The 24,488-nt window shown below is 43.8% G+C and overlaps 1 protein-coding gene across 1 annotated transcript in view; it reads right to left on the bottom strand.

Annotated features, from left to right (window-relative positions):
- Positions 1-257: 257 nt before the first annotated feature.
- USP46 (ubiquitin specific peptidase 46) overlaps positions 258-24,488 on the bottom strand; it is a 62,069-nt gene continuing 37,838 nt past the window's right edge. Inside the window, exons 5-9 of the mRNA XM_019470065.2 lie at positions 19,375-19,451; positions 10,830-10,913; positions 8,575-8,772; positions 5,346-5,424; positions 258-4,073 (exon numbers count right to left, since the gene is read on the bottom strand). Coding sequence (XP_019325610.1) covers positions 3,972-4,073; positions 5,346-5,424; positions 8,575-8,772; positions 10,830-10,913; positions 19,375-19,451 — 540 coding nt within the window. The 3' untranslated portion in view covers positions 258-3,971. The remainder of the gene's footprint in view (positions 4,074-5,345; positions 5,425-8,574; positions 8,773-10,829; positions 10,914-19,374; positions 19,452-24,488) is intronic.

Raw genomic sequence — 24,488 nt, 5'->3', positions numbered from 1 at the left:
CTAAGGAATTCACTGTGATGCCTAATATACTGCCCCCAATTCTACCCACCCCCTACCCACTGATACCCTCAATTTGCTATTCCCCAAATACAGGTTTCTGGATTACTTCTGTTGATCTTTTTTTACTCGGCGCAAGGGATGAGTTACCTCCAGAACCTTGACAGTAGCATTGCCTTTATACGTCACAATGACCAGAATGTTCTATACATTTCCACCGCTTCAAAATTACATTTGGAATGATTAGCCAGACATGAGACTTGCCAATAACTCACATTTTATAAAAAGGATTTTAAGTCCATGTGTGTAACATTACCAAGATATAATTCTCTAGGAAGGGAATTCCTATTTTATTTATTTATTTTTTTTGCAAACAATTTTAGAGGCAGGGTGTTAAACTGATTGAAATTTCACAAGATTGACATTATTGCTTAAAGTGCTTGACTTGGTTACAAAAAAAAAAAAAAAAAGATTAAGGTACAGATCATTTTAAATAAAAACTAAACTTGTTTTCTTTAGCAACAAAATGAAATGAATGCCACACAAATACAGTAACTATTTTGGTTACAAAGAAATGGAAGCCAAAAATAAATTAATGTAATACTGGAAAACAGAAATTTAATTAGGCAGAAAAGTAGGAAATAATTTTCCCTGACCCATGCCATTTACATGAGTTAATCACAATAGTGCCGATAAATGCCTTGACCATATAATAGCAAATGAGGGCAAAACATTTAGTGCACAATATTTTAATACACGTAAATATACAAAGTTGATCAAAATGCAATGTTTAAAGATAAAATCCATCTGTAATAAAGCTACACTCCAATATCTAAAATAAGCCCTAAGCTCCAGTTAGAACATAGTTCATTGTTAGGCATGCCCATGAAATTAAGCATATCCATGAAAATAAATGCATAGGGACCACTCCTGTCATTTTTTTTTTTTTCCCATTTCATCTGAAATCCAAAATATACCAGGCGGTAAAACCAAATATGACTGGCTTCTGAGTCAAACCAACACCCTCCTGCATTGTGTTCCTTGGCTCTCTGAGAACCAGTCCATTTGATGTTGCCTTGGAAGGAAAAATGCATCCACGTAACAGGACTGGATGTCAGCTCATTTTGCCAAAAAGTGACTTTTAAACAAATGCCTTTTTAGCAAACTGTACCATAATCTAGATGCTCAGCCAGTAAGTCACCAATAGAGCAAATACTCTTCTCTTCTCTAGGTGTAAAACATTGTAACTTATTTTAAAACCCTGCAGCAGTTAAAAGAAATACAGCAGGCCTACTCACTCCTGCCAGAAAAGGACCCACAAAAACCCTGCCATTTGAGGGAATATTGCTGAGCCTTTGTGCTATCGTTGACCTCAGAATGGTCTCACCTACCTCACACCATTCCCTGCCCTGCACGATGAACAAGGGTGAAAGAGAAAGTGTTTGCATGCTACTGTCTTTACATAAAGTGAAATGATTCTGGGGAAACGTAGCTGCCTAGTGTTTGTTCCATTTACTGAAGAGGAAAGAAATTACCAGATAGCTCTAAGTTTAAAAGCTCTGATGGAGTGTTGGTGGATAAGTGTGTTTTGGTCTTTCTCCAAGCTTCTTCTCCTGCATCACACAACCATTTTAATGCCTTCGCATTTTATCTTCCATACTTGTTTTTATTCCTAAACTGTATCCATGAATTCAGAATTTTAACTGACCCTTTCAATTACTTCTGTTAAGTCACTGGGAAAAACTCTTCACACATACAGACCAAAAACAAAACAAAACAAAACAAAACACCCAAAACCAAACCAAACAAAACAAAAAAATCCAAACAAACAAACAAACAAAAACAGTAGTGAATCTGTGACTTAGCATTTAGATGTTACCTCTGTAGGCTTCCAATTGAAACTTTCTTTCTCTAACAAATTAGCCTCAAGAGTCATTCCAAAGATAATTTTAATAGTTTTTCTTATGAACCAGCTCCAAATATATTAGATATGAACCATCATTTTTTAAAAAAAAACTTTGCAACCTACAGTCAAATATATGGGTTATATATAGTACAAACAGTTCCTCGGATCAGTTGCCTTCAATTGCAAAGTGTCTCCTCTTAAAAACGGAATAAATACTCACCTTCCAGGTAAGTGATTACTGCATATGTTTCATGAGGAAAAAAAAAAAAAAAAAAGACAAAATATTTATAAATATGAATTTGCCTCTAAATAAGGCAAGGTATATTTTCATCACTTGTATAAAATAACGTGAAGATCACCCTGTTTTTGTCTTCTCCAGTGAAAAGTAAAACATTTCACTTCAAGCATGAACAAATGAAGTGTTGGCATGCTTATTTAAGTTCTGAGCAATAAACAGTTCAAGATATCTTAAAGACAAGAAATCCAGTTTTCATCTAGATAAAGTGCTATGCTCTTAATTGTTACAAAATGGCTGCTAACATTTCCAATTTCAATTTTAGTTCACATTATGCCAAACATTTGCATGTTCATTCGCTGATTTATTAGGTAACAAAATAGTATGTTCACAGTATCTTAGAAGTGTATGGAAGTCAACCGACTTCCCAAAGGAAGCCAAGATCTATGCCTCATAGTATTTGTAAGAATCCAAAAACCAGCTCAACAGCAAAACGCCAAATTGACCCTTTTAATAAAAGGTACCAATACTCAAGTGATCTAATAAATACATACATAACAAAAGTGAAAAAAGTAAAAGTAACTACAGTGAGATGAGGTTCTTCCAAAAAACGGTCTTGTCAAGCGTTCTAGGAGTCTGAGCCAAAGAAAAGTTGCCATTTTGTTCATTCCTCCGCCCACCCGCTCCCACTTCCTTTGACCCACCTTCACCCCCAGCTGACTCCAGTGGTCCCTCTAGGGATGGTTCCTTATTAGTCCTGGGACTCGCCAGCGCCTCAGTCAACAGACTGAAATGTTAAAAGGTGAACAGCTGTACAATGCGGCCAATGGTGGTGACACTGCAGTGTCTGGGTCCTTCCTGACCGAGAAGGTGGTGGGTACTGACTGGCTAAGGAGAGCTGTGCCGGAAGCAGTCACCACGGTAGCCCAGCCCTGCGGCCACAGCCTGCACAACACCAGCCGGCCCGGGCAGATGCCTTGGAAAGCTTAGCAGCGCCAGATAAAGGACAGATACAACTCACAGGACCTTACGGAAGTAGAGCATCACTAAAAACAAATGGCGTAGGGGTATCTTCCTGAAACGTGGTTTTGGTAGAAAGGTAAGAAAAGTAAGTTTTCACTGTCCACAAAAGCGTCCTCCTCTGGGCTCTGCCTGCCCTGAGCTCCGTGCCTTCTTAGCCTCTGGGGTCCTAACGGCGGCGGGCGGCGAGGGGAGCACAGCCCCAGGCAGGCGCTAGCCACCGTGAACAGTTTCTCTCCACCCTGTTCCGCCTGGAGGATGATTTTAGTATTGAGGTTACTCACTTTTAAACGTTTTCACTTGCACAAACTTAAAGCTATAGCGGCAGCCCTAACAGGTGAACTTCCACCCGATTCTGTCCTTGCGTCAGAAAAGAGGCAGAGAAGCTACAAATGGGTAGCAGTGCTTCCCGGGACAAGTTAAAGGAATGCATTGACATGAGATCCCGGAAGCCACTTGGGACGTTTAGCAGGGACCCAAAACAGACTGTAGACCTTCCCGTAGGAAATGTCACTCTAATTCAGCCAGACATAGCCGGTGGCGTAGCGTTTACCCAATCCTAAAATTAGCAACTGTTACTCATACAAATCTTACTACAATCTGATTGCAGTTAACTCTACCTCAGACTAAAATAAAACCACAAGTAGTGCTGCATGTAAAAAACCAAAGGGAGAGAAAGTCTAACCCAGCCAGACCATTACACTTGGCGTAGTACCACTGGCGGGGCCACTGGGGAGGAAAGTCTGCAGAGAAACCAGGGAATAGTGCTGTGAACAGTTCCCCCCATGTGAATTCGTCCCACAGTTCTTCAAGTTATTCTCTTGACTGATAGAATAAAATATATCCGGACTCTGAATTTTTTGATATATCTGACGTCAGGCCATAGAATTCTTCAATAGCTTGGGCATCTATTTTCTGCAATAAGAGAAAGAAAACAATACAACTGTTTAATGGGATGACTGAGAGAAGGGAAGAAAAACAAATGGAATGAACGAGAAGACTGAAACAAACACTGTTTGCTACAAAATCACAACTGGGAACTTTCAACAGCAAACAGCTAATTCCACAGACCTGGCAATGGGGCATGATTACATATGTTGCAAATCCTGGAGGAGGGAGGCCAGCCTTCAAGCTATCGGCAAACATGTGGGCATGCTCTGAAGCAGCCAGGATGCCCGTCTTTCAAATGGTAAACTGGGGGGTCTGGGGAATAACCTTAATTCTTGCAGGTCGTCAGACTTCATTCCCATTAGTGTCACCCTCTGAGCTAAAACGGACCTTGTCTGAGTGTGGAATTCTCTCTGGCTAGTATTCCTTTACAACAAAATCAATATATGGGAACACTTGAGTGTAATATAAAGATTTCCAGGTCCAACAGACTGAAAACATATTTAAAAATTTTTTTTCAACGTTTTTTTATTTATTTTTGGGACAGAGAGAGGCAGAGCATGAACGGGGGAGGGGCAGAGAGAGAGGGAGACACAGAATCGGAAACAGGCTCCAGGCTCCGAGCCGTCAGCCCAGAGCCGGACGCGGGGCTCGAACTCACGGACCGCGAGATCGTGACCTGGCTGAAGTCGGACGCTCAACCGACTGCGCCACCCAGGCGCCCCTGAAAACATATTTTTAAATATCAATCCATACAAGAAGAATCTGGCATAATGAAAGAGTGCTTACAGAGCTTTTTATTAAGTTTATTATTGGGCTGTGTGCTGACAGCTCGGAGCCTGGAGCCTGGAGCCGGATTCTGTGTCTCCCTCTCCCTCTGCCCCTCCCCTGCTCGCACCCTGTCTGCCTCTCTCTCCAAAATAAATAAACGTTAAAAAAAAAATGAAAATTTAAAAAATGAAAATAAAGAGTTTATTATTTGGTCTGTAGTAGAGAGGGCTTTAGTCACAGTGGAAAATGAGACTTACATATGAATACGGTTTCAGGGGACAAAGAGATCCCACATCTATGGCTGATCAGTTAACAAGAACGCAGTTAACTCATTAGTCCCCAGTCACACCCCTTTCTCCCTTTCTATAGAGAATAAAGAACAGCAGAATTTAGTCTTGAGAGAAATGTAAATGGTTTTTAAGCCAGGTTATGGGAAAACAGGCCTATTTTAGGAAATGTCCGCACACACACATTCCCCCAAATACAGTCTACGCTGCAGCCCCATTATAGAGTGATCTGCATACCAACCTCTACAATGTCATCATCAAACAAAAGCCAGAAGCCATGACTCTTCACAATAGTAATATAATGCCCACGATTAGGACCACTGGAAAAGAACAAACACAAGTTATCAAGTTAACATTAACTTCTTTCAAAAACTAGGTACTTCTTTTTAGGCAGTGATCTACCTGAACAACCTCCCTCAGCAGGAGAATGGGTATAGGTCACGTCTATATCCACATTTATTTGGCCACAATTTATGGAGGAAGACCCACGTGGTGGTGCTGTGGTGAGCATAAAGGAATCTTCTGCAAAGATGCAAAAAAGTGAGGCTTCTAAAGACCCACAGTCCAGTGGGGAAAGCAGATATTCAAATTCAACAGATATAAATGAATAATTACCGTACACCTACTATGTGCCAGACTCTCTTTTGGCCGTCAGACAAAAAAGCAGTGAAGAAAACAGTGTCCCCACTTTCTTGGGATGAGGGCTGGAGAGGCACTGAACAAACTAAAATAGATTTCAATGTATACTAAGTGTGATGAAGGGGCGCCTGGGTGCCTCAGTCAGTCTAGTGTCTGCTTCTTGATTTTGACTCAGGTCACCATCTCACAGTTCATGAGTTTGAGCCCCGCGTCGGGCTCTGCACGGACAGTCAACGCAGAGCCTGTCTGGGATTCTCTCCCTCCTTCTCTCTCTGCCCCTACCACCTCCCTCTCGCTTGCTCTCTCTCAAAATAAATAAACTCAAAAAAAAAAAAAAGTGCCATGAAACATAAAGCAGAATAAAGCATGGTGAGTGACAGAGGGAAGTACTATTTGATACACAATGGTGACAGTCCTCTGCTAACCCAAGATCTGAGCAGAAGGAACTTTCCCTGAGAGACGAGGTGATGGTGACGAGCCATGTGACCATGTGATGGAAGTTTACAGCAGGTGCAAAGGTACTGGGCATGGCAGGGGTGGGGGGTGGGGGGGTTCCTGCGGGGTTCACTGAAGAGCAAGGAAGCCTGAGCCCAGGGGGGGCGGGGGGTGGCGGGGGGAGGAAGGAGGCCACAGAGGTGGGGCATGGGGTATTGTGGTTTGGATTTTGGACTCTGCGGTGAGTCAGTCAGGAAGACACTGGGGAACTCTGAGGAGTGGCATCATCTAAGTTTTAGAAATATATTAAACTATAATATAGAATAACACGTGCTCAAAGGAAAAGGTATGTATCACATAATATGGGAAAAAGTAGAACTACACAGCTGTTACTATTAGTTAGATCTGCACGACTGAGGGAATTTAACCCCAAATCTAGAGTTCCGTTTTGTTTTTGCAATGTACCACTAAAGTTCAAAAGCCAAATTTGCCTTTGTTTTCTTTTTTTTTTTTTTTTTTTAATTTTTTTAAGTAACCTCTGTGCCCAATGTGGGGCTCGACTCACAACCCAAAGACCAAGAGTCACATGCTGTACTGACTGAACCAGCCAGGTGACCCTGTCCGCTTTCTTTAAATACAAGACGAGCCATGCGAACTGTTCCTGCCTTTCTCCGACGCCATCCAGCCACTCTCTCCCCTCCCTGGGCTCTGGACCCCAGGTTTCCCGTTCTTCACACGGCAGGCCTTTGCCCTGGAGACACTCTGCCCGAAATGATCCTCTTCCGATGTGGGCCTTCCTGGCTCATTTTAGCCCTTAGGCCTCAACCCCAATGTCACCTTGGTAGCTTCACTTCACCAGTCCCCATCCCTGCAGAGGAACCTTCAACTGCTCTCTCTCAGCGCCCTGTTCATTCCTCATAGCGTTCCTCAAACTCGAAGTCATCTCCCAGTGCTTTTGTTTTGGTGCTGACAGGCGGTGTGCTTACTTGCTAATTATCTATCTTTCTCGCCAGAGGCTCAGCTTCATGAGAACAGGGCCCGTGGATCTTCATCACTGCTGTACCTTCAGACTCTGCTACGAACCCAAGAAACAAGGGTTCAGAGAATAACTGCAGTCGAAATCAGAGAATGAGACCGCACCAGCTGCATCCATGGGCCAGGAGGTCCTGGCGTGGATGAGGGAACGCTCAGCTCCCCAGCCTCGGAGATCCCCAGCGTCCACGGCCCAGAGCCACCTGATCCCCGTGTGCAAGGCCAGCCCTGCTCTGTGTAGGAGGACAGTCCTGTCTCTAGTGGGGGAGAATTTAATGAATGCTAGTTAGTAGCACGTGTGACTCGGCACCAGTTGGCCCTCGCTGCCAGGACCGCTCTGACCTTGAGCCCTCATTACAGAAAGTCACTATTCTGCAACCCAACCTCACTTGTCCTCCAGGTCCCCTATAGGGGTCGCCGCCTTATCCTCACCAATGCTCTAGGGATTAGTCATCACCCACAGAGATCCGTACTGAAAACGGGTATATACTTCTGAGCACCTTCTGTCTCCCCATCACCTGCCCACATCAGCCCACTGCCAGCCTCGGCCACAATGCCCTCCAGGTACCGGGCTCTGCCAGCCCTAAGACCTTCCAGTTCCTGCCACGAGGTCCCACCCAGCATTCACAGCTAGTTTCCAGATCACGGGCCTCATGTGTTCTTTAGAAAAATAACTGGTGGAATTCCTCTTCAGGAAAACCACAGAGCTGGCTTATAACAGACCAAAACACAGAACACTGGGAATGTAAGAAAGGATCCTGTGACTTCAAGTCCGCTCTGCATGGGACAAATAAGGTGCTTCAGAGGCGAAGCATCCGCCGCCGTGCAGGGGGAAAAGGAAATCAGTCTACTCCTCTGCATGGAACCACGCATCCTCTTGTTATGGTCTGTGCACGAAAATCCAATCCAGGCAGATGGAGAGGAAAATAATCCTGCTCAGTGACACATCCCTACCTAAAACCCAGAAGGGTAGGGGAATGACAGAACACAAATCTCTTCCAGCTGAGCAAAGGATAACAAACAGGTGTATTTTCAGTGGACTTTTCCATGCTTGTATCTATAGCTATGGAAGAAAAAAATATCTGCTCAAAGGACTTTCAGCAAAACACTTTTCTTCTCCGTATCTAGGAGCCTTCTCTCTTACTCTCTTTTTTCTGGTTGGGGAAGGGCTAAAAACTGCATGAAGAATATCTTGAAGAGTACATTTTGGATTTATTTTGAGATGATAGATAAGAGCCTGGAAGACGTTCTCAGAAGTCCCATTACTACGGAGTCTCACAGCCCAGGAAAGGCATAGCTGCCTCTGTTTCGGCACCCTTCTCGCGTGCACCCCACCGTGCGCCCGCTTTTCCGCCTGCCCTCACCTGCCACAGTGAACCACCACAGCGACCAGGTCGTACATGCGGTCCAGGTTCACGGCGTCGCTGGAGGTGTTGAAGAGCCGGAGCTCCAGCGGGAAGACCACCCGGTAAGACAGCTTGGTGTACCTGTGCAGCTGTTCCATGTACTTGAACCGCTTTAGGTGCAGGGCCAAAATCATGGGCAGCTTTTTTACTCTCATCCTAAGAAACCACGAAATAGAAAAGAAGTTGTACCCCCTAAGAGCTGTTGGGGGGCAGAATACACTGCTGCCACACAAACGGAGAGCAGAAGGGGTCTAACAGACTTCAGGTCAGCAAGTAACCACACCGCCCGCAAGAATAAAAGGATGCTTGCACACATACAGCTGGTTAACCTGCTTGCTCGGCTAACCGGGCACAGCCAGCAGGAGAGGAGGACAACAGCAGCTCTGTTTCTCTCTGGCCAAAGGAGACAGTCCTGAAGTTTTATACCAATGCAAATACGGTGTGTAACTGCTCTCCATTACTGCCCCCTGCCTTCCAGAAAGGAACAATATTTGGACAGCCACACCCCCCCTCCACCCCGCCTGAAGATAATGGAGAGGAGGGGTGACCACTTTTGGGAAGAGGACAAGCAGAAGGCTGCGGTATGGACTTCTGGGGTCTGAGGACCACGGGGGGCGCTTAGGGAAACCAAGCACGCTGGGCTCATGCTCACTCACTCTTGTGTCGGTCCTTCCCCTCGTCTAGCTCTTGGTTTCCCCACTCGTAAAATGTAGGGGTTGGCTTAAGGGCCACACTTCTCAAACTGGGCTTGTGGAGCACTGGAGACATCAGCAGAGGCGGGGTTCCTGGGGCCAAGTTTGGACAGCTACTTTCTATTTCAAAGTTCCTCCCTGTGCACTGGCAGAGAGGTTCTGAGAAATCCTACAGTAAAGGAACTGTTCTCTTTGTCTGATGTAGCAGTTCCCAAACTTACATGAACACAGAAATCTTTTTTCACTAGGTGACCATTAATATTCCTTGGTAAAAAAAAAATTCATAAAAAATAGTTTATGGAGACCAACTCTGCTGGAATAGAGACCTTTGGTCCCCTTCCGGGACCCCCATTCTAGGAATGCCCTGAGTCAGTGTCAATGCTGTTCAGCATGCACACATTTTCAATGCATATTATTTGAAAAGGACAAATTTTAAGAGACTGTTGTTCAGGAATCTATTGAGGTAAAACCCTGTTTGTAAAAATAAGCAAAATAACGTCTGCAGAAACAGAAGAATCATGGGAAGCCTGATGTTTTACAGGAACACACATTATTTTAATGAATATGCCTTCATGCCATATAGGAAGGCCTGGGCTGGCCTTGGGTTGACTGAGATTGTAAGGACAGGGAGAAGTGAGCTCCCCTGATGACTCACAAAAGTTAACCAGCTATCACTGCACTCCCATCTGCCACAAGGATTCACCTTTTGTAAGTTTTGATGCAGCAAGGAAAGATGTGCATGTGTGCATGTCTAGGGGGGAAGAGCAGGGAAGGCTGAGCAGAGAAATGATTTCAACCTCAGCTCAAGACCCCTGAAGGTTTTAGATGATGGTAATGAGCTTCTGTGAACTATTCTGAATATTCCACAACCATGGGCAGGGTAAATTCAATTCACAGTAAGGCTTCACACGATAATTAAAATGTCAAGTTTCTTGGCTTCCGGGGGCAGATAACAGAGAATCACTGATTCGCACACATTGTCCAGGGGCTCTAACTTGCCGGTGCTGGTAAAAAGGCAACCATGGATCCTGTATCAATTCAGAATGTGATGCTTCTTATCACCTATCCATGCAACTGATGTGTTATTGATTTCCTCGTGTTTCCACATTAAATCATTAACTTTTTAAACCTCTTGTGCCTCTAAATAAGAAGTTCCAATATGAAGTAACAATTCTACTAGATGTCTACTATGTGTTATACTCTATGCTAAATCCTTTTTATAATCTGTCTTTAATCACAAGAAAATAGTAATTATATCTGACCACCACTCATTTACCCAGCATAGTATCTGATACACAGCACACAATAAATATTTGTTGAACGAATGAACAAATGATCAAACGATCAGACAAATGGACAACTTTCCAAGGCAGGCACTCTTATCCTAGTTTATCCAGGGAGGAAGGCAATTGACTTCTTCAAAGCTACTTGGCCACGAGCCCACAGAACTGGGATTCAAAATCAGGTATGGTTCCTTCCCTCAAAACCAAGCCACCCTCTGGGCTAAACCCTTTTACACACCTTTTCTGGGCCTCCTGTTTGCTGCAGCACGTTTCACAATAATATTTCTGTTCACTACACAGTGTTTCTGTGTTGCTGAAGTCTCTGCAGAGAAAAATATTTTCAACTCAAAAAACAGTCCAAAATGTACTTAGTATACACCATGTTTTAAACCCTTTATCACCTGCAGGGTAATTTTTAAGTGAATGCAGGGAAAGAAGTAATGAGAAAAGACTTTTCTTATGAGTAGGGGCTATGATTGCCATTACAGCATGTCTGCTGGACTGGGATATGGTTTCACCTTTGGAGATTTCCAAGGATAGCTTTATTAAGTGGGACACAAATAGATATAAATTAGAGTTTCCAACTGATTAAAAAAAATATCAAGTTTTAACAAGACTACCTATAAATTGGAGATTAAAAATTATAACAGAAAATACTATTGTAAACGTCCATCATTACACTGTAAGTCAGGTCCAAAAACCTCAATCACATAAAATGCAAGGTGACATTATTGTGTAGTTAATGAAAAACAGGGTATCTCAGGAGTCTGTATTTTCTAAGATTACGAAAGTAAAGATAATGAAATTTAAATCACATACAACTGCCCTTATATTGAACTAAGAAAATCCCAAATTAGCAGGAGATGCCAGCTTTCTACAATCCCCAGCTCCCCGCCCCCACCCCCCCCACCCGGCTCCCTTTGAGAACAAATGTCATTGTGATGTTATATCTGTATTCACCCCTATCATGAGACTTACTGCACTACTTATAAGTTTTCATTTTTTTAAATGTCATGGCTTTTCATTCTTTTCTGGTCATTGAGATTCTACTTAACATTCCTGTGGTACCGCTTCAAAGGCTGAGAAGAACATCCAGAATATAATAATACCCTAGAGTCTTGAGAAAGCCTGTGATGTTTCTTTATTCATAGGGAGTATCCTAGCACCAGAATGATCAGATTTTATTAAACAGAAAGTGTTATTTACATGGTGTTATGGACTCACACACATAAACAGAGCTTACCAAAAGAAAACATAGATTGCTCATTTATTCACTACTCAAATGTTTACTGACAGCACTCTGGGCTTGGTGCCAGGGGTTCACAGAGGCACCTGCCCTCACACTGCTCACAGTCTAACACGCACACATGAGAGCGAGCCGCTTATGTGTTCAGTGCAGGTCAACAAGTCATTTCAGGGGCGCCTGGGTGGCTCAGTCGGGTAAGTGTCCGACTTCAGCTCAGGTCATGATCCCAAGGTTTGCGGGTTCAAGCTCCGTGTCAGGCTCTCTGCAGTCATCAAAGAGTCTGCTTCAGATTTTCTCTCCCTCTCTCTCTGTCCCTCCCCCACTCATTCTCTCTCTCTCAAAAATAAGTAAACATTAAAAAAGAAAAATCATTTCAGGGGCACCTGGTTAAGTGTCAGACTCTTGATTTTGGCTCAGGTCATGATCTCACAGTTTGTGAGATCAAGCCCCAAGTCAGGCTCCACACTTGTGGTATCTCTCTCTCTCTCTCTCTCTGCCCCCCCCCCCCCCATCTCTCTCTCAAAAAAAAAAATAATAATAATAATTTCATACAATTCTCCTGCCTAAAATGCTTCAACAGTTCCTTAGTGCAATTCAGAATGAAACTCGAATTCTTTGCCATGGCCAGTAGGCCCTCAGTCCCCATACCCCTAGCTGTTCTGACCTCATCTCCTACCCTGCCTCACCTCCTTCACCTGGCTTAGGCCACACCAGCAGCTTTCTCCTGTCCCTCCAGAATGCCATACCCTTTCTGCTTCAGGGCTTCTGCAGGTGCTGCTTCCTCTGCACTAACAGCTCATTTCCAGATGCTTCCATGGCTGCCTCTGCCCATTGCTCAGAGCTCAGCACAAATGTCACCTCCTGGGAGACTTCTTTGTCCACCTTCTCCAAACCCACTCAGCCTCTATCTGGTTTGCAGTCTTGTTTTCTTCTGAGCACTTACCCTTATCTGAAACCATCCTCCTATTTGATTACATGCCTTCCCTCTATGTGGGCAATGACTCTGTCTCACTCACTGCCGCAGCCCCAGCACCATGAAGAGGCCCAATGCAGCACGGCATTCCATAATATTTGTTGGCTGAGTGAAGACAGAAGCACGTGTATAAAGTCCAGGGGAAAGCACAGAGGAGGGAGAAATGAACTTGGGGTAATGTGAGTTGTTTCCAAGCGGTGATGTGGAAGTCAGGCTCTCGAAGAAGGAAAGTGTGCAGGTGGGTAAGAGGTAAGCATTCCAGACAGAGGGAACGCTCCAGCATAGGGAGACGGAAGCAAGGTGTGGGTGTGTCTTAGAAGCTGGTGTGGACCCTGTGACTCTGGAAATCCACTGATGGGGCTCAGCAAGGAAAAGATGTAACCAGACAGTGCTTTCTAGAGTAACCATTTCTGGCAGCACTACAGAGGAAGGACAGGAGGTGTTGAGAGGCAAGAAAATGATTTAGAAGACAATTATACTCAAATCTCAGATCTCAGCTGCTCGGTGCGTAATACAAACTCACACTTAACTGAATGAACACAGGCTAACTCCTTTTTATTTTATTTTTTTTTAAGTTTATGTATTTATTTGGAGAGAGTGTGAGAGCGAGCATGAGGAGGGGAGGGGCAGAGAGAGGGAGAGAGAATCCCAAGCAGGCTCCGCACTGTCAGCGCAGAGCCCGGCGTGGAGCTCAAACTCACGAACCGTGAGGTCATGACTTGAGCCGAGGTCAAGAGTCTGATGTTCAACCAAAGGAGCCACTCAGGCGCCCCCAGACTAACTCTTTAATGAAGTAACTGATGTGAAATCCTTTCTTGGCCTGCACAGGGTTGGGGTGGAATGGGGCTGGGGTAGACAAGGAAGGGGGGGAGGAGAGTATGGGTAGGTGATGGTGGAGGTTCATATCCATGGGATTTCTACCACAGATACAGCTCTTTATCCAGCTCAAGAGCCAGAATAACCAAGGCAAGCACAGCAGTGAATAAGGAATTAAATACTTTCTACTCTTACTTTTCAAAGAAAGTTTTCTGAAGTGATTGCAGACCCACACGAGTGGAAATATAGCAAAAGTTAGTACTTAATATAAAGACCTGATTTAAAATTCACCTCCATCCTGCCACACCCCGGCTGGCTGGGGGCTTACTGCCACGAGACACAGGGCAATGCTTCCGGGGCATCTGTGAGTTGAGAAGTGGAAAATGAGGCTACATCAGGGAAAAGGGCTGACCCCAGCAGGAGACTCGGAGGCAGAGCAGGTCTGTCAATAGAGGCTGTACAGTTGTTGGAATCAAAGCAGGCAACAAGGGGTGAGGAAACCTTTCAAGGAGAAAGTCAAAGAGGAGGGAGAGAGTAGAGAGGCCTTTCTGATGCTCAGGATAAATGACCAAAGCACAGAGGTAAGGTTAGGGGAAAGCACAAAACTCTGTATTTCTTTACAAAGAGTTACAATAGCAATAAAACATCATTCAGAAATACACTTTGGAAATGAATCTAGTAAGAAATAGAAGTCTTTATAAAGAAAACTATGAAATTCTAGAAAAATGTATGAAAGAAAACTTGAAAACCTGAAGAAAGACTATGTTTCCGGGTGGAAAGACTGTTGTAAAGACAGCCGTTGTGTCCAAGGTTATGTCCATGTTTGACACATTTTTTAGTACAGTCTTAACTTTTCCACTCAATGCAATAGTTCAGAAATTGATTTTTTTTTTTTAATTCTCAAACAACACTTCCCGATAAGTGTCCTGTCATGATCCCCACAGAAAAGGTTACCCTGTAGAAGAGTTAGCCCAGAGCAGCTCCAGGCTGTGCCTGACCTCCCAGGAGCCAAGGGGATCAATCCACACCTATAACCTATTTCCTGGTGCACACCAGCTGGGAAACTTTGTTCTGGGGTTGACATCGGCAACATCAGCGGGTCTCCGGGCTGCCCATTAGAGTTACCCGGGGAGCTTTCGAAACACACTCAATGCCTAATTCCTCCCCCTGGCCCCCACTTGATTACACCAGAATCTCTCCAGGTAGAATCCGGGCATTATTGTTCTTAAAGTTTCCCTTTAAGAATATGCTTCGAAGTCTGAGAGCCACTGTGGTCTGTGCTTTGTATACCTTAACATGCACTTGAATCACATGGAGATCCTGTTAAAATGAAGATTCTGGTTCATTCATTCATTCTTGGGGGAGACCTGAGATGCTGTTCTAATGAGATCCCAGGTGATGTCAATGGCGCTAGCCCACAGACCACTGTTTGAGTAGCAAAGATTTAGAGCAGCGGATCTCAAACTTTGGTGGTGTTAGGATCACCAAGAAAATTAATTAAAAATAGTGGCCAAGGCTCACTGAAGGTGAATAGGGCCAGGGCCAAATTATGGGAGCAGCCTAAGTGTCCAACGATTGATGAAGGATAAAGAAGATGTGGTGTGTGTGTGTGTGTGTGTGTGTGTGTGTGTGTGTATGTGTGTATTTCTGCCATAAATAGTATTCAGCCATAAAAAAGAGTGAAATCTTGCCATTTGCAACAACATGGATGGAGCTAGAGTGTATTATGCTAAGCGAAATAAGTCAAAAAAGACAAATACCATATGATTTCACTCAAACAAAACAAAGGAAGGAAAAAAAGACACAACTACAGAGAACAAACTGATGGTTACTAAGGGGAGGTTGGTGGGGGGCTGGGTGAAATAGGTGATGGGGGTTAAGGAGTGCAAGTGTTGTGATGAGCACTGGGTGTTGTGTAATTGCTTAGTCACTATATTGTACACCCGAAACTAATATAATACTAGATGTGAACTCTACTGGAATTAAAATTAAAAACTTAAAAAAAAAAAAAAAAAAGGATATGATGACCAAAACAAATAAATCATTGTTGGGCCCTGGCTCTGAAAAGGAAAAAAAAAAAAAAAAAAAGAGGGAGAGAGAGGCCTGGGTTCACTGAAGTTGAATACTGGCTAGGCCCCCATTTTTATAAACTTCCCCAAGGTGATTTTCATACACACCAAAGTTTGAGAACCAATGAGCAGAGTATTAAAGAAGACTGAAAAAAGAAATCCACAAGAAACACTTAGATGTCAACTATTAGAAAATACTTTATATCAGTAATAACCCAACACAGGTCAGAGAAACAAAACAGAGAAACCAATAAACAAGCATGCAGCAATGGATGTGTGGTGGGGACAGGAGATATATGAACTTAGTACTTAAAAGAAATTTTCCAAAAGAAGTAGAAAAATAATTCGTTTTAGAGAGGATACATTTTTAAAACAGCTACGGGAGAATGAAAAGCTACTTTCCTCCCAGCTGACCTCGGCAGCGCTGGAAGAATGGACATTTAATATGAGAGGAGGACAGGGGAAGGGAAAAAAGGTGCTTCAGAGAGTGGACCGCTTCAAGAGAACGTTTCCGTAAAGGAGCCACAGGGGAGACTAAGGCACTGAAGTGAAAGACAAAAACTACCCAAAAGGCCATAGAAGGGTAATTAAGATAAACTTCACGTATTTGAAGTTTTTGCCTGAGGCCATCCCTGAACTTTTCAAAAGAAGAAAAAACTATCTTGGTATTCACTTCTGATACCGATGGCTCCCCGGGCCTAAGACAAAGCACTGACATATGAAATATTTGGAATATAGGTCAGTTACAGTATGGATTTAATGGCTTCTGTAGGCCTGTACCCTGAATAGAACCACTATTTCATCATTTCTCTGCAACAAAAGCAGTGAAAACACACCGTAATCAGTCATCTAAAGTCCCTTGAAAGGAGGTGGCAAAGGCCCTACATTCAAATCCTATAATTTTAGGGGTCTTACTTCGGATCAGGTCATGATCTCACAGCTCCTGGGTTCAAGCCCCCCCTCCCCCAAGTGGAGCTCCCAGCTGTCAGCACAGAGCCCACTTCAGATCCTCGGTCCCCTTCCCTCTCTGCCCCTCCCCCATTCACGCTCTTTCTCTCTCAAAAATAAACAAACATTAAAAAAAAGTCCTACAATTTTAGCTTGATTTTTAACTTTTTTTTGGCCATCAAAATGAAGGAAAGATAAAATATCAGAAGAGGTGCAAACATAAAAAGAAAATTCATAGTTCTAATTTTAAAAACAAACCTTTAAGAATGCAAACGAAATTAAACCATGAATGGGGCCCAAAAGATCAAGATCTGTAATCATTCCTTCTCCCTTGTCTCAGACAGAAAATGCGAACGATCAGCTGATATCATTTATTCCCCTGGGGCCTTGGCTCCCCCCTTCACTCCTCTGGGGCAGATGAGAAAGCCGCCAGTCCCAGCACAATACTCTCTGGGAGGGTGAGGGTGGGGGTGGGTGGGCCTGGCAGGGCCTGTCTTCCTGTTGTGGGGGTGATGTCAGGCCTGCCTGCGTGAGAGCAGGTGTGGGGAAGTCAGTCGTGGGGAAGTCAGTCAAGGTCTACTTTAGGGATGATGTAAAATGGCGGCAGGGCAGGCAATTCGGGAATGTCAGCCCGGAAAGCCCAATCGGATGGGAATCTAATGTTTAAAAAGGCATTCTGAAGCTATTTCATGCTCATCCATCCCAGCTTTAACATCTCCAAACACCTCTACATCAGGTATGCATGACTAACATACACATTTCTCAAAATAATAATGATAATAATAGAAACGTAATCTGGGTTACATTTCTTTATAACAAGGTTCCCCAAAGATTAAAATTGTAACTAACAAGTTAGCCCTCCTCTAGCTGGTTGACTGAGATCTCAAAGCTACAGACACTGCCATCTGCCCTTCTGAGCAGCCCAGGAATTTCTAAGAAGGGGAAGCAGTCAATCTAACTCCAAATGCTCCCTAACGTCCACTTGTTTAAAAAAAAAAAAAAAAAAAGAGGCAGGGAATGAGGGGCACCTGGGTGGCTCAGGTGGTTAAGCGTCTGACTTGGGCTCAAGTTATGATCTCAGGGTTTGTAGGTTTGACAGCCCTGGTTCTGTGGTGACAGCCCAGAGGCTGGAACCTGCTTCGGTTTCTGTGTTTCCCTCTCTCTCTGCACCTTCCCTGCTTGTGCTCTCTCTCCCTCTCAAAATTAAGTAAACGTAAAAAAATAAAATAAAAAGGGGCGGGATGGGCAAGTGATACGTTTCCTCCCAGTCCTTCGTCTGCAACTGACATTGGCAAAATCATAACTTTCCCCACTCCCTGTGATCATAAGACCTTGGGGAAATAAAAAATGGCTCCTTGTCACAGGAATATTAGGAACCCATGCTATAAACAGAACCATTCAGAAGAAAGAGGCCACCCTGGCCTACAAAACACTTTGCAAATAAAGAGTTAACACACTTGTCCTAGACATCTGGGCCTGAGGCACTTGGAACAAGGGCCGGTGGGCCACACCAACAGGAAGGGCTGGGTAACTGGTCACTCATGCGGGAGCGGAGGGGAACCTGGGGCCCTGGGAAATCAGAAAGCAATCAGCTCCCCACCCGCTCACACAAAACATGAAACCCAGATGAAGCAAGAAACTCTCCCATGTTGACGTTGGTGCCTTTGCCCTGCAAGATGACTTTCTAACAGCCAACCACCACAGCGAGTCCCCTTAACCTATCCTTCTAAAAGGTCCCAAGTAACCTGGACTAACACCTCTGTCACCCAATCACCATTGGTAAAAATCAACAGTGCCTTGTTAGACACTATAAAATGTCTCAGAGCTCTGGGCTCCTAAGCAACGGGGAAGCCTGCCCTGACCACGAGGTCTATCTACACTGGCACCCCCATGACCACGCACTCTGTGGACCTGTTAAATTTCTTCGAGGCACCAAGCGTTGCCTGTGGATCCCCCCCAGGATGTAAGTGCTGTGAGGGCCCGGAATGTGTCTGCCACTCACTCCTCCATGCCTAGTGGCTATAGCAGGGCTAGGCTGCTGCTAAGCTCTCCCGACCTACTGAAAACAGGACAGGAAAGAAGGGATGGAGTAGGGAAAAGGGAATCGTGTCTCCGTGTCAACTCTGGGCACATTTCCAATGTTCAAGTCAATACACGACACGCATGGAACCCTGGACATGAGCTGTTCCTGCATTCCAGGCTCGTACCTTCTCTCAACCCTAACAAGGAAGAATTCCTTCTATTAAAGATCTCCACAGAATGCCGAAAGGTGGAGGAGAGGCAGTTCCCCTCACCGGGTCTCCGCTCAAAAGTACATAATTTTTAATATTAGCTTACAAAAACAAAAACAAAAAAAAGGGTAACGGTAGGTATGTGCAGCATTTATTAATTGTGTGATTGTGTCAAGGAGACAAAGAGGAGAGAGAGAGAAACTGATGAAAGCCGAAAGCCCACATCTGTGTTAAAGACTAAAACTTATTTTTAAACTTAATGACTAATGACTTCCACTTGATCCTCTTTCTTCTGAGCAGGATCCTTCTCTAGACCACATATATTTATTTTTAATCTCTCTTGGGAAAGAAGAAACAGAAAATAATAGGATTATATGGGTTTAACAGAAAGGAAGATTACCTCCTGAGCAAATACAGGATTCCCCGCTCCCCCCCCTCCCCCCCACTTATTTACCGGTCTGATCCAAATCTCAGATCACAGTCAGAATTCATGAGGTTACCTCAGACAGTGGGTAATAGATGTATTCTGCTCCACATCGACAGAGAGGTCAAGAAAATCTTCATCTTTGCTACTAACCTGAAGCAAAATAAGAAAAAAAAAAAGTATTAGGTAGAAAATACATAATAGACATAGATAAAATTTTGAATGCTCCTAGGCAACCAAACCCCACGACTGCAGAAACAGCCACGTACGGTTTTGTACAGTCGCTGGCAACCAGCTACGCTGAAGACGACCTAGAGAAAATCGCAAATTCTCAATTTACCCACGGTCCCATTCCAGCTTTGATCTAGAACTTTTAGCAGGGAACACTCAACCAGATGTCTCTTCCTCTCTATTCATTTTCCCCATCATTTCAAAGTAGGAAGTTATCAAATAAACACCCGCATGGCCAAGACTGGCACAATGATAAAAACGGAAATGGAGAAAGGACAAGAGACTTTGAAAACCCCCGGCTCAGAGGGTCACCTCTTCGTGACGCTGTCTGCGCTTAACTGCCAATCCCTTGAAATCACTCGCTCCTGCACCTCGTCATCCAAACTGTGTCTGCGGCCAGGGAGCCTAGTGTGAGCCGGGCTGGACAGTCACACTAACGGCACGTGCACCTGTCTCTCAGCTTGGGAAGTGGCCATCATTTGCAGAGCCCTGTGCTGTCTGTGGTAACAGCTGGGCCCGGAGCTGGCCGGGGGCCCTGGCTCACACGGGCCCCGTGCTGCGGCCTGCTCTCAGGGGCTGGCTCCCTGGCCCAGCTGTTTGTCAGCCCCTACGGTTCACACCACACCGATCTTGGCTCTCGTACTATCCAAGCTCACCGAGTAAGTGCTTGCACTTGCCAGAAGTTCACTGGCAGCCTGGCATTTTACTCTCTGCAGTGGGAGGAGCAAACTAGCTCAGCAACAACCTTGAAGTGTTCCGCCAATTGGCAACCAAATGAGAAAACACTCCTTTAAGTGTGGCATTTACCCTATGACCCAACACTCTACCGCTAGGCCATTCTCTACAGAAATATTCAGAGTGTGGGCACACTCTTTTATATTTCCATTAGTATACACAAGGAAGGGTATTGAGGCAAGATATGAACTTTCCAGTTCCATATCCTGTCTCTGCCACCATGCAGTGGATGACTTAAGGCCACTTAGCCTCGGTGTAGCTCAGTTTCCTCATCTGTAAAGTGGGGACAGTAAGAATATCAATCTCATAGGGCTGTCGAAAGGATAAAACAACACACATAAAGTGCTTTCAAAAGTAAAAGTCGGGGCACCTGAGTGGCTTAGTTGGTTAAGTGTCCAACTCTTGATTTCGGCTCAGGTCATGATCTCACGGTTCAGGAGTTCAAGCCCCACGTCAGGCTCTACGCTGACTGCACGGAACCTGTTTGGGAGTCTGTCTCCCTCTCTATCTCTGCCCCTCCCGTGCTTGTGCTCCTTCTCTCTCAAAATAAATAAATAAACTTACAAAAAAAAAAAAAAAAAAAAAAAGGAAAGCAGTCACTAAGTCAGAGAGGGGTATAAAAACTATAAATGGCCTAACATGGTCTAAGAGCTGGGAAAGGTTTACTGCATGGTGCGTACCACATTAAATGAATAAGTAGGCTATACTACCATCTATAGGCTAATTCCAATTTTGTATAAAAAAGGCACATATACATCTACACACATATACATGCCCTTCTACATATACACACACTACGTCATTCTGCCCCCCCCCCTTTGTTTTTTAATGGCACTTGTTACTGCTACGGTAGGATGCATAAAAAGCCCCAGATCTTCACCACTGCCTATACTGGCTTCTTCGCCATATGACTTTACAGATCCTCCCATCAAGAGACAAGCTTCCCTATCCTTGATTCTGAGTTCAGCCATCTGAATGCTTTGGCCAGTGGGATATTAGAGGACACGTTATGAGCAGAAGCCTGAACAAGGACTTATGAAATCACTCACTTCATTTCTGTCAGCGCCATAAGAAAGATAAGCCCAGGGTAGCCCACCATCCCCAGGAAGAAGATGAGAGACTGACCCATGGAAGAGAGCCGTTCTCACTAAGGTGCCCCAGACAAGACCAGGCTAGAACAAAACGTGTAGCTAGCCTGTAGACATACAAGTGAGTCAGCTGAAACAGAAATACCCGGGTTCAGCCAGGTCCAGCCTAGATCAGGTGACCCTCAGCCAACCCACAGTTGAATGAATTACAATGAACAAGAGTTGATTCAAGTCTCAGTTTTGGGGTGGTTTGTAACAAAGCAATAGATAACTGATACAACTGCTTCACATTATAAATGTTTTATTTGTATTTTTTTTTTATTGTCTGACTCTCCCTCACTAAAATGAAAGTTCAAGACTGGCTCTAGTAATGACTAAAATCTTATGATTTCAACGCTCCTCCAGAAAACTATATAAAGCTCAGAGAACTATAAATAAAAGAAGCTACCTGAAAGTGTTAAGAGAGTAAACACAGGGAAGTCCGTACCTGAAGGAAGACAGTTGTATACAATAACCTTATGGTTTCACAGCCTTTATCTGGGAAACAAATGCAGTCTGTTTGGTTTTGGAACCAGAAAACTGAATCTGGGAAGCCATGTCTACTGGCAAGAAGGGAATGAGTCTGGGAAGGTATCCCCGACTCTGTCTGTCCTCATCTCTGCCTGACTCCTGAGCACATTATGCACAGGATACACTCTCAGCAACTCGGCTACAGACAAAAGGGCTGACCCAAGATTCAAGTGGCTGTAAGAAACAGATCGGTAGTTGGAGTCCAACCAAGAAAAACTGCCTGCTGAAGTTCAAGAAACACGATAATCACTGAAGAAAAAATAATAGAACCCAAGGACTCTCAAATTTTACATCCTTAGTGTCCTAGATATCACTCAAACTTACAATGTGTGTGAAGAACCAGGAAAATGGGAGACATTCTTAAGACAACTAACACCGATCCTTAGATGACGCAGATGTTAAAATTAGCAGACAAGAATTTTTTTTTAGCAGATAAGAATTTTTAAGAAGCTCTTCTAACTATCCTCAGTAAAGTAAAATATACTCACAATGAACGAAAAAAACCAAGACATCTCAGCAGAGAAATAAGAAAAAAAAGGAATCAAATGGAAATTCCAGAACTGAAAAATTAATATGTGAGATGGACCTAACAATGAACCGGAGATGACAGAAGAAAGAAAAAGTGGATTTGAAGACAAATCAATGAAAATTACCCAATGAGAAGAATAAAGAAAAAGTAGATTGGAATAAAAAATTAACAGATACTCAGAGAACTGTTAGAAAATATCATACATATAACTGGAGTCCCAGAAGGAAGGAGAGAGAATAGGGCAGAAAAGCTATTTAAAAAATAATGGCTAAATATTTCCTGACTGGGTAAAAGATATACATTTATAGACTCAAGATGCTCAACAAAGACCACGTAGGATAAATACAGAGAAGGCCAGCCAAGGCACATCCCAGTCAAACCATTACAAGCCAAAGGTAAAAAGCAAATCTTAAAAACATCTAGAGAAAGATGACACATTACAAAATAATGATTCAATTGGAAGCTGCTCTCTCATCAGATATTACGGAGGCCAGAGACAGTGGAACAACATCTTTAACGTGCTAAAAGAAAAAACTGTCAACGCAGAACTCTTAAGAGTCCAAAAACAGATCTTTCAAGAATGAAGGTAAAACAAAGAGAATTCATTATTTACAGACCTGCACTGCAACAAAGGCTAAAGGAAGTTCTTCAGGCCGAAGGGAGATGATACCAGATGGAAATCCAGAGCCTCAAGACAGAGTGAAGAGCATCAATAATTTTGGGGGCGCCTGGGGGGCTCCATTCAGTTAAGCGTCCGACCTCAGCTCAGGTCGTGACCTCGCAGTTCATGAGTTCAAGCCCCACGTCGGGCTCTCTGCTCTCAGCGCAGAGCCGGCTTCAGATTTTCTGTCTCCCTCTCTCTGTCCCTTGTCCGCTCCCTCTCTCTCTCAAAAATAAACATTAAAAAAATATATACTAATTTTGACATTGCCCTGTGGGGTTTATAATGTGCATAAATGTAAAACATATAACAACTACAGCATAAGGACAAGGTATGGTGGGGGTAGGCGGAAGGCATATGCCTGTACAGTAACAAGCTATGTTTTATGTGCACAGTGACATTATTAGTCGTAAGTGGACTGTGAAAAGTAAAGATTATATATTGTAATCTCTAGAGAAACAACCAAACCATAATACACACACAAGTGCACACTAAGAGGAAGATTAAAATGGAATTGTTCATATAAGCATATATGAACATATGAGTATATGTACATATACTCAACATATACATGTATTAAAATACTTTTTTTTTAAAAGCAGAGGAGGGGGGCGCCTGGGGGGCTCAGTCGGTTAAGCTTCCGACTTCAGCTCAGGTCACGATCTCGCGGTCCGTGAGTTCGAGCCCCGCGTCGGGCTCTGGGCTGATGATTCAGAGCCTGGAGCCTGCTTCCGATTCTGTGTCTCCCTCTCTCTCTGCCCCTCCCCCGTTCATGCTGTGTCTCTCTCTGTCTCAAAAATAAGTAAATGTTAAAAAAAAAAAAAAAAATTAAAAAGAAAAAAAAGCAGAGGAGGAACAGAAGAATAAAAAACTGAGGGGAGATAAATGGAAAACAAATAATAAAATGGGAGCCCCAAACCCAACCACACCAATAATTACATTAAACATTAGTGGTGGCCTGGGGCTTGCAACAGAGATTAATTGCTGGGTACACAAGGGATCTTACTAGTGTGACAGAAATGCTTTAAAACCAGATTATGATGATAGCTGCACAACTCACCAAATTACTTAAAAAAAAAATTTTTTTAATGTTTATATATTTTTGACAGAGACGGAGCATGAGTGGGGGAGGGGCAGAGAGAGAGGGAGACACAGAATCTGAAACAGGCTCCAGGTTCCGAGCTGTCAGCACAGAGCCTGACGAGGCTCTTGAACTCACGGACCGCGAGATCATGACCTGAGCCAAAGTCGGATGCTCAACCGAATGAGCCACCCAGGTACCCCAACTCACCAAATTACTTTAAAAATTACTGAATGGATGAACTTTATGGCACATGTTATACCTCAATAAAGTTTTTTAAAAAGTAAAAGACTTA

This window comes from Panthera pardus, unplaced genomic scaffold, assembly GCF_024362965.1.
Source record: "Panthera pardus isolate Hobbes unplaced genomic scaffold, ASM2436296v1 HiC_scaffold_13, whole genome shotgun sequence".
Lineage (NCBI taxonomy): Eukaryota > Metazoa > Chordata > Mammalia > Carnivora > Felidae > Panthera > Panthera pardus.
Note: the sequence above shows the minus strand (reverse complement) of the source record. Positions and strands in the feature narration are given on the sequence as shown.